Below are 11,442 nucleotides of genomic sequence, written 5' to 3'. Positions count from 1 at the left end.
AAAAATATCTCTACCATAAATGCAAAAATATCTCTACCATAAATGCACAGAAACCATCTTCACCACTTAGGGGTATACTTACCTCTTGAGGGGTCACAGAGTTCGATCTCCGAGTAGTCCAAAGATTATCTAGGAACGGATTACTCCGTGAGACAATTTAATGCAACAGTGAAACTTTTTTTATTAATTACTTTTTTGTTATAAAACTTTTATCATCATATTCCTGACATTTTCCGGATTAAAATGAGACCAAACACGACGTAATTCGCAACATGTTTACTTGTAACAACTTATTACGTATCATTTATCGTAGAGTACTAACTAAAAAAAGATGAATGGTACATATCGTCCGAATTATGTCGTGTTTGGTCTCATTTTAATCAGAAAAATGTCAGGAATACGATGATTAAAGTTGTACAACAAAATAGTTAATAATGAAAAAGTTTCGCCATTGGATTACATTGTCTCAACTATATACCTTGGTGTTTTCGCTCCGTCCTCTTCTTTATTCGCTGTCCTTCTCTACGTTCGAAGCTCGTCGGCAACAATCAGAGAATATACGAAGTCTACCATAAATGCACTAGATCAGTCCCGAGTTTGTGCATTTATGGAGACTTTACTGTAGACAGTACGAACAAACTACTTTCTATTTTCTTCAATGAAAAATGTTAAGATTCGATATGAATTAAACAATATAAGAAATATAATATTCTATTATTCGTGAACTAGGAACTTATCATAAATTACAGATTATTTAGGTGAAACTGACATATTCGCAACCAACTCCTCTTCCCCCAAGGGGCATACCTCCCAGTGGTGGTGATGGTTTCAGTGCATTTATGGAGACTTATCATAAATTACAAATTGTTTAGGTGAAACTGACATACTCGAAACCAACTCTTCGACCCCACAAAAGTTATACCCCTCAGTGGTGGGGATGGTCTCAGTGCATTTATGGAAACATCATAAATTACAAATTATTTAGGTGCAATTGACATACTCGAACCCAACTCCTCCTCCCTCAATTTGTATACCACCCAGTGGTGGGGATGGTTCCAGTGCATTTATGGAGACAACTGTAACGCGACACGTTTAAGTGCACCCGTACCCGGCGAAAATTCAAAGTCGATTTTCTCGAAAACAAAGCCTCGCGCGAAAAATGTTTATTCTACATTTTCGACTTATTTTTTCACGTAGAATCACATCCCCTTTTCGCTTGTACCTACAATTACCGAACACCCTGTATATTGGACTCTGTATATTATTACAATTTCTTAGAATGTTCAAATTCAATGCTATCGAATTAAATTTAGTCACTCGATGCTGTTCCATAAATTCACTTTGAAGGTATCGAAAGAAGTGGATCATTAGCGCGATTCGCGGTGAAATCGCTCGTCGATAAAAAGTTCCTCGCGTACAAACATTTCCACGTCGCGGCGTTGATGGCAGTCCTCATTTGAATAGAATGCCACTTATGAGCGTACAGGTGCCACCTTTCTCAAGGGAAGATCTCGCTAAAAGTGTAACAAAGTAACCGCGTTTCATTGCCTCGAACACTTAATCTTAATAGACACGTTCTTTCGCGGTCGGCTGTGAACATTCCTCGTTGAAACAAGAGCGATGATCATTTTCATTTTCCTTCTCTATTTCCTATAAGCAGGCTTTCGACGTGCTAGGATTATTCTGCACTATGCTGCCTTATTTAAAAATGAAATGTTTCGAGAATTAATTAATCGTATTTTAACCAATTAAATTAATTAAATCGTTAGAGTGATAACAGCTATCTTGCAAAAGCTTGTCAATTTCCGTACATTTTACTGGAAATCTGTATATATGAAATTGATATATCATATATTTTCGGACAATTTAAACAATAATTGCATATTATGCATTATATATTTAGATTACACGTTTTTTATTTGAAGAAAAAGTTTGCCCACATTTTGGATCGCTTTAGATATTTCTGTAAATATCAATATTTGTATTAAACAAATAAAAAATTCATCATATTTGAATTCTACCTATTTTACCTATTGTTTATATTACTTTTAATTTGTTCGATATAAATATTACAGTTTAAAAAAAATGTCTAATTCCAATATTTCAATATTCTTATAAATAATCCAGTTTCTTATGATTTCCATAAATTATCGTTTCGAGATAATCATCACTAGATAAAATTGTTTCCCATGCAGGATAACAATAAAAAAACATTCATTTACGTACTCCTTTTATGATTAACAAATTTATATTCGCGATTAAAAAAATACAATACTCTTTACTCCTGACAAATGCCACCAAAATAACTAAAGCAGTAAATAAATAAATAAATAAATAAATGCAATCGTTATTCCTGCCAAAACTAATCTGTAACCATGAAATTCACCAGAAATGATATTTTTTTTAATAAACGAAGAAATTTGTTAAACGAGATTCACTAGAAATAATTTCTTTTTTAATAAACGAAGAGATTTCTTAATTGAGATTTTTCTGAAAAGTGATGTTTTAAAAACCTTACGAAAAGCCAATTAGCAATGTCAAAGGTCTAGGAAAGATAGCATTAATTATACTTATCGTCGGCCGCAACGTTTCCATTGTGTAATTGAGGAAATTAATTAAAATCCCGGCAATCGATTGTGTACACGCCACGAAGTTTTCCAGAAACTACTACCGGTTGCTTAACCAAAACACACTTTCCATTCCTCATCGTTGATTATCACGCTATTAATTCCGTACTTGATCGAAAGGAACTGGGTATGAAATTTCTTCACACTGGATAACTTCCAATATTCTTCGTGGCGAGTTGCGAGCCTGACTCACGCGACTCTGATTTATTATTTTTTAATAGATGACAACGATCGCTCATGTTTAATTTATTTTTAATGAGATACTAATTGGTTGTAGGCGGTATTGTCTTCCGTGGATAGAATTATAATGGCAGACCCAATTTTACCGTTTCAGTGAAATTAAATTACAGTTATAAATAGACTGCAGATGTTTATGCAAATTTATAGTTTTAAATGTATAGAAGTATCTTTTGTTTTCTAAATATTATAACATGTATTTTATTTTTTGTATTTGGTCCCAGGTTTGTGCATTTATAGAGACTTTACAGTATTTCTCATGTCACTTTAACTCTCTCCTTTCTTTCCGAATTACAAAAAAGTCTCTATAAATGCACAAGTTCAGTCCCGAGTTTGTGCATTTATGGAGACTTCACGGTATTTATCATGTCACTTTAACTTTCTCCTACTTTTTCGAATTACAGCAAAGTCTCTATAAACGCACATGTTCAGACCCGAGTTTGTGCATTTATGGAGACTACAGTATTTCTCATGTCACTTTAACTTTCTCATTCTTTTTCGAATTACAGCAAAGTCTCTATAAATGCACAAGTTCAGTCCCGAGTTTGTGCATTTATGGAGACCTCACAGTATTTCTAATATCACTTTAACTCTCGCCTTCTTTTTCGAATTACAGCAGAATCCATAAATGCAGAAATATCTGTACCATAAATGCAACAGAAACCATATAGAAATGTAAATTAAAGTATTTTTTGTCTTCTAAATATTGCAACATGTATTTTATTTTTTGTATTTGGTCCCGAGTTTGTGCATTTACGGAGACCTCACAATATTTCTCATGTCGCTTTAACTCTCTTCTTCCTTTTCCAATTACAGCAAAGTCTCTATAAACGCACATGTTAAGACCCGAGTTTGTGCATTTATGGAGACTACAGTATTTCTCATGTCACTTTAATTTTCTCCTCCTTTTCCAATTACAGCAAAGTCTCTATAAACGCACATGTTAAGACCCGAGTTTGTGCATTTATGGAGACTACAGTATTTCTCATGTCACTTTAATTTTCTCCTCCTTTTTCGAATTACAGCAAAGTCTCTATAAATGCACAAGTTCAGTCCCGAGTCTAATTCAAATTACAGTAGAAATTTTTAAGAGTTGAGTATATCAATCAACGTGTATATAAACCTCCGTCGCATTTTACCATACAGATCGCAAAAATTCCCTCGATGAGCCTGAACAAACAATGTTAGCGCCTCCATTACCAACCAGTGCCGCGTTCAAACAATGAAAGACTCTCCAATACCAGTGAAAATGTCTACCGCAAACGTGTCACGCGTGGAGGATTTAGAAAACAGTCCCGAATGGACGAGTCTCGCGAACGAGATCAACGACCTTGAGAAAATATGTCATCTAAACAACCATCGCCATTCGAAAAAACAACTATTCAACTACCCAAATTACGAAAAACGCTCTATGCCTCGTGTCCAAAAGGCGAAATCCGTTTGGATAGAGCCTGGGGAGGACGTAAACAAAAATTTAGAACAAAATCACCCCGATCCTTCAAGGCCTGACCGCGAAACCTACCATTGGAATTGGAAACCGAAAACGGAATTCGAGCGGGCCTATTTCTTCGACGACTACAATAACGAAAGTTGCGAAAACAGTCGAGAAAGACGTTGCAAGTCTCTACCGTATAATGAAACGATTCGAGGGTTCGATCAGAGGCCAGATCAAAGGTCCTCTGAATATCAAAAGGACCAAAGTCCCGTAAATAATGAACTCCGTCAGAGTTATAATGGTGATAAATATGATGACAGAGGACCGAGCAGCAGTGAAACTAGAGAAAGGCTTCATGAAATATTCGAGCGCAACAGGTACCTCAGGAGAAAGTTCTTCGCCATCTTGCCAGACGACAGCGCCACCTATGATGACAGCGCCATCTCGCGAGACGATGACAGCGCCATCTTGCCGGACGACAGCGTCACCTATGGCGCCACCTATGGCGCTGATATCTCCAAAAGCTTGGACAACAAAGCTTCCAATCCAAGCTCTAAATACAATAAATACAATAATGGGTTTGGGAGTACGGAGACGCTCACCAGTCAAAGCAATCAGTCCTCAATCAGTAGCATCAATGATAGGAAGTCGAGAGGCATGGCGAACACCACTCCAGAACTCGTGGAAGAACTCGTAAAGGAACTCGTAGAAGAGGAAAGGTGTCCTGATGAAGTTTTCCAGGAGAATAACTACGTAGAAAGGAAAATGGCGGCAGAAAGGAAAATGGCGACAGAAAGGAAAATGGCGACAGAAAGGGAGGAAAGGTGTCCTGATGAATTTTTCCAGGAGAATAACTACGCAGAAAGGAAAATGGCGGCAGAAAGGAAAATGGCGGCAGAAAGGAAAATGGCGACAGAAAGAAAAATGGCGACAGAAAGGAAAATGGCGACAGAAAGGGAGGAAAGGTGTCCTGATGAATTTTTCCAGGAGAATAACTACGCAGAAAGGAAAATGGCGGCAGAAAGGGAGGAGAATAATTCACAGCCCAGTCTTATTAATATTTCGCAAGTGAATGTTACGAAGGAGTCACTAAACAATCAAAACTCCGATTCGAGGGAAATTATGACTCATCGGAAGTTCCAAGGGTCAACTGTAGATGAGAGTAAACGACACAGTGCTATAAGTACCGAATGCTACGAACAGTCGAATTCCGTGGATGAGATTGAACAGGAAAGAAACTGCAATCGAAAACCCATGAATAAAATTTACTCCGATTGCAGAGTCTCTAATAAACAAATAAAGAGTTTGGAATACATAACCTCGAACATAACCTCAAGCGGTGAAAACGAGACGTCAGGACGAGGCACACAGGACGAGACGTTAAAAAGAAACATGGAATCTAAATCCAATTCTGGTCAACTAAATTCTTACGTGACGACGTCCATCGAGGATGACGAAATCTCATATCATACATCCTCAAGACAAAAAGGACTGGATGTACAATACAATCTCTGCAAATCTTTACCCAATTTATTCCACGCAGAAAGAACATTAAATCCAACCTTAGGAATAAAATTCAGGAATAATCATTTCTCAGGGAATTCGTGTCAGAAATATAGCAGTATATCCGAACTACCAACGAACTATCGCAGCGAGCAAACTGTGGACGAGCATCATCGCAGACACTGCGCCTCTCACGTCGACATTCCGAAGCTCGGAAGCCTCCCAGAGCCGAGAAGCTTCACGCTACGTAGAATAAAAATCGCCAGAGTTCCTCCGCCCATAGATTTATCAAGAGTGAACGAGAGGTACGAAGAGATGGAGGCGATGGAGAGAAGGCAACTGCGCAATTACACGGTCGACGTGTCCTTTCTGCGCAACTATGATTGCCCTTTGCGAGGCCAGCCGACGGTAATACAGGACGAATGCTCCTCGGACGATAATTGCGACTCGTCGAAGTTCAAAGAAAATGATTCTAGCTACAGAAGTGAACGAGACGAGACGATTAAAGCGAAGAGTATTAAAGAAAATCATTCGATACAGGTGAAGAGGTTGGACAGAGATGGAGAGAGAAGTTTGAGAGAAGTTTACCGTGGAGATTTGTCGGTGACGGATGATCTACTATCGCCACGGCTCGTTAATAATTATAGTTCTGTGATGGACCTGCGTTCGAGTGACCACGGAGCGAACCTTCGGGATAATTCAGAGGTTGGATTGGAGTCTTCGGTGGATAGGAACGCTCCTTTGTCCGATCACGTGAATTCGATCAGGGGACTTCCAGCCGGGACCGGAACCACGCTTCCATTGGTCTACGGGCCGATTCCGTACAGTCAGTAAACATGCACATAATTTTCTTGAAATAATTCTCTTCCTGCTATAAATATCCCCGGTGCCGTTAGAATTCTGTTGTGCAACGTTTTCTCCTTTTCCTCTCGCATATTTAGAGATCTGTTGCGTGCTCTTATGATATACATGAATGTATGATGAATTTCGAGGCTGTTGAAGTTTGAGAAAGAGAAGTAATTGGGAAGGAATTATACGTGCTTAAGGGGGGAGTCTGGTCATGTATAAGGGTAATGTATTAGGTAGACTTGAAAGTAATGTCGTTTTTTTTACATTAAATTCAAATAGATTTTTAATAAATTTCTATTTTTAATGAATTTTTGTAATCGCTTTCGTTATCAAAAGCGTTTTGCCATCTAGCATGCAACTTTTCAATGTCAGGTTGATGAAAATACATCAGCTGATAAGTGATGACAAAAATTTTTTAAATTGCAAAAGTGACATTCCTTTCCAGTCCACCTAATATTTTTCTAATGCATATCATTTCCAGATATAATTAATTCTTGTTATTGAATCTTTTTTTATATATAAAGGGACGTTCAAAGAAGAAAATTTGACAGTGTAGATTTAATTTGAATATATACAGGGTGTTCCAAAAATGTTGGAGGTCCTTGAATGAGGTGGTTCGGAAGGTAATTTGAAACAACTTTTTCCTTAGCGAAAATGTTGTCCGAGGCTTTGTTAAGGAGATATTAAGAGAAAACGCCGGACCAATCAGAGCGCGCATATACCGTTGGAGCGGTCGCGTTCATACGCTACCGCGGGCGCTTCACCGGCATACTCGCGTTCTGATTGGTCAGTGTTTTCTCTTAATATCTCGTCAACGAAGCCTCGGACAACATTTTTGCTAAGGAAAAAGTTGTTTCAAATCACCTTCCGGAACCACCTCTTTCAAGGTGTTACAACATTTTTAGAACACCCCGTATATACAGAGTGGAGGTGATTTGAAACAACTTTTTCCTTAGCGAAAATGTTGTCCGAGGCTTTGTTGAGGAGATATTAAGAGAAAACGCCGGACCAATCAGAGCGCGCATATACCGTTGGAGCGGTCGCGTTCATACGCTACCGCGGGCGCTCCACCGGCATACTCGCGTTCTGATTGGTCAGTGTTTTCTCTTAATATCTCGTCAACGAAGCCTCGAACAACATTTCTGCTAAGGAAAAAGTTGTTTCAAATCACCTTCCGGACCACTCCTTTCAAGGTGTTACAACATTTTTAGAACACCCCGTATATACAGAGTGGAGGTGATTTGAAACAACTTTTTCCTTAGCCAAAATGTTGTCCGAGGCTTTGTTAAGAAGATATTAACGAGAAACGCCGGACCAATCAGAGCGCGAGTACGCCGGTGGAGCGCTCGCAGTAGCGTAGGCTACGCGCTGAGCGGCCGCAGTGACGTAGACTGCGCGCTAGGCGCCAGCGCTGTGATTGGTCAGGGTTTTCTATTAATATCTCCTTAACCTTGTCGGTCCTCTGCGCGAGTATACTCGTCAAATTATTTTGTTCTTATCGTGCTCAAGACGAGTTAAAACACATGAGCTTATTGTTAATGAGTTAATGAGTTAATACATTAACTCGTCTTGAACTCTTTTCTATTTAAAAAACACATGCGATTTAACTCGCCTTGAAAAGGTTAACGGTATAACGGTTAACGAATATTTTCCCCAAGGAAAAAGTTATTTCAAACAACCCCCCGAACCACTCCTTTCAAGGACTTCCAACATTTTTTGAACACCCTGTATACTAGTCAAGGTCTAGTACTACTCAAGAACAATCCTCGTTTTTTAAAAATATGTCATCTTGTTTATATATGGGGTCATCTTTGAATATATCGTTATGGAGTTTTCGAGAGACCCTGTATAAGAACAAATACAAGGTGTCCCAAAAATCTATCCAAACGTACATATAAATCATTAGTCTAGTCATGTTATAATAACACAAAACATTCCTTAAAAATAGATAACCAGAACTAATACTCACTGTTCCAGGACTCACTGTCCAGTGTAAACAGTCTGTTAAGTCTACACTTTAATAAAAAAAATCAAACACTCAACTAATACTCATGCAAATGGTACGTCTTTACGAAAAGTGAAGTTTCTGTCATCAAGTGTTTAACAAATCATCAAACTTTCACTTGTTCGTCTCCGTCAAGCATGGATTATTTATTAACCAAATGACTCGTCACATTTGACCTCAAGTTGACGTCGGAATTACATCTGGCGATGTAGTCCGCGTTGTTGCGAATGTGACTTAATAACTACATTTTTTCCGTCAGTTACGTGTTTTTTTTAAATGTATATGCAACGCGACGCGTAGGGTGGGTGTACCATAATCTCGCGCTTGTATTATATTTCCAGCGATCGATAAAGGGATTGCGATGCACTTTGTTGGTTTTACTTTTGTTTCCAGGAGGCGAACGGTTATTGCTACGGCTTTGACATTAGAGGAGGGAAAGGAAGATCATTTTTTATCGATAGAATTAAGTCCCTCGTTTCAGTTATGGTTAACAAGAATTGTTGCAAAATCTTCGTTAACACATTCGCGACTGCTGATATGAATTTACGTCACTTCTAATTCTATTCTTTTCCTTTTATATTATTTATTTATAATGCTCGCATGAACAGCAAGGTCATTAGGAACTACAAATTCTATTCTTGGTTACGAAAAAGTTTTTTATTTCATATACTACATATTTACAACACTGATATTTCAAAACGTATTTTGTAATTTTTGTCTTCGCCCTAACGATATGAATCAGCGATGTCAAGCTTCAGAAATTTAATATTATTATTTACGAAGAAAACAAGCTTTTGTTGAAGAAAATCAATAGATAAATACCGGAGTTATGAACAATTGAGTAAAGGTAGAAAAACTCCAATTTTACTCTGTTTTTGTATTTTTCCGGTATTTATATAGAAAATGTTTATTCAATTCATTCCGTTCGTCTTTATTATTAAATTTCAACATTATATGAGAAGAATAGAAATAATTTTGACCTTAGTTAAGTACCTAAGTTAGTAATTATTTTATTTAGTAAATAGTTTATTCGATTCATTTCGTTCATCTTTATTATTAAATTTCAATATTATATGAGAAAATTAGAAATAATAAGAATGAACGAAATGAATTAAACAAACGTTTTCTACATAAATACGAGAAAAATACAAAAACAGAGTAAAATTGGAATTTTTCTACCTTTACTCAATTGTTCATAACTCCGGTATTTATCCATAGATTTTCTTCAATAAAAGCTTGTTTTCTTCGTAAAAGTGCGATCTATACGTAAACAACAAGAAACTAGACATAATTTGACACTTTCTATTTTTTTATGCCGACGGGAAAAATGTTTGTGTTCTATTTTAGCAGAAATATCGAAATTTCTCCTACATTTTCCCCTATAACACAGAAACTATTGAACCAATTAGAAAACAATATTACAAACAATTATTGGAGATTCGATTACCTTTAACATGGCATCTTGCGCGACCCAATCGGACGTTTTTAACTCGAAATAAAGCCTAAAATGTGAAGTTATCTCAGAAAAAAAATCGAAAAAAAAATTCAAAAATTCATATAAAAAAGACGTATCTATAGACAAATTTTTCATGGCGATTTTCGAGTTTAGCAGACCAAAATATATAAGAAAAAAATTGTGGCATTGAATGTACATTATTTATTTTATTTTGTAAACTAATTATAATTAGTAGGAAATGATATTCGAAAATTTCACTAAGTGCAGAAATTAATTCCGTGCCTTTACGTTTAATTATTTATAACTCCAGTTGAAATAGAAATGTCAACAGACCATTTTGTTACGTTAGAGAACCAACCTTCTACATATGTAGTAATTAAACTGTGTGAAACACATAAATTGAATCGACGTTTGACCTTATAACTACTGATGGAGGGAAGATTAAAAGTTGTACGTTTTTTCTTTATAAATAAATGGTAAGTGCACCTTAAAAAAGCATAGAATTTATTTCTATATCCGATGTATTAAATAACTTTTCCCTACAAAATTTACCACACCTCCAGAGACAGTACAACTTTTACTTGAAATATTTCTCAATATATTTTGTAATTTAAGATTTATAATAGGTATGAAAGAATTGAATTAGAATCATAAAATGGCTGCAACGAAATACATTAGAACATTGATGTTGTACGAATTTCGAATATTGATCCAAAGTTTGATAATTCACGATTCAAGTTTTCAAAACAATGAAACCTCATATTTTCCCTACGATTGATTATCTCAAAGTTAATTGCATTATTTAATATTTCTAAAATCAGAGACACGCGATGAATGTCTCGAAGAAGTGATAGTACAAATAATATTTAAATGTGCACCACTTATAAGCTATTTCTAATGAAAATAAATCCTCAAATTAACAAATTAAGTGCACTTTATTTTTATATGAAAAATAATTAAATATGCATTATTACTCATAGATAATATGTATTCAAAATAAATTGACAAAGCAATGAATTTAAATTCAAATTCTTCGCAATCAAAATATCGATCACGTTATACAGGATAAATGTGGTTCCTCGGTATACTCGAGAAAATTTATGTTAAAAATGGAAAGGGTTCACGCGTTAACCGCTGAGGGCTGAAGTTTACTTTGCAAAAATGTCGGATGAGGCTTCGTTAAGGAGATATTAGGAGAAAACCCCGACCAATCAGAGCGCGCGTAGACCGTTGGAGCGGCCGCGGTAGCGAAGGCTACGCTCTAGACGGCAGCGTCAATGTCCTTCGATGCACGTCGAGTCACTTGTTCGCGTACAAGCGCGGCCGCCAG

General features: G+C 36.7%; 2 protein-coding genes across 2 annotated transcripts in view; both read left to right on the top strand.

Annotated features, from left to right (window-relative positions):
• Positions 1-10,989, top strand: part of LOC128881926 (uncharacterized) — a 15,559-nt gene extending 4,570 nt beyond the window's left edge. Inside the window, exons 2-3 of the mRNA XM_054133369.1 lie at positions 4,011-6,628; positions 9,050-10,989. Of these exons, the coding sequence (XP_053989344.1) occupies positions 4,087-6,628; positions 9,050-9,078 (2,571 nt within the window). The 5' untranslated portion in view covers positions 4,011-4,086 and the 3' untranslated portion in view covers positions 9,079-10,989. The remainder of the gene's footprint in view (positions 1-4,010; positions 6,629-9,049) is intronic.
• The window catches only part of LOC128881952 (uncharacterized), a 164,891-nt gene that overhangs the window by 125,186 nt on the left and 28,263 nt on the right, over positions 1-11,442 (top strand). The window lies entirely within an intron of this gene.

This window comes from Hylaeus volcanicus, chromosome 9 (assembly GCF_026283585.1).
Source record: "Hylaeus volcanicus isolate JK05 chromosome 9, UHH_iyHylVolc1.0_haploid, whole genome shotgun sequence".
Taxonomy (NCBI): Eukaryota; Metazoa; Arthropoda; class Insecta; order Hymenoptera; family Colletidae; genus Hylaeus; species Hylaeus volcanicus.
Note: the sequence above shows the minus strand (reverse complement) of the source record. Positions and strands in the feature narration are given on the sequence as shown.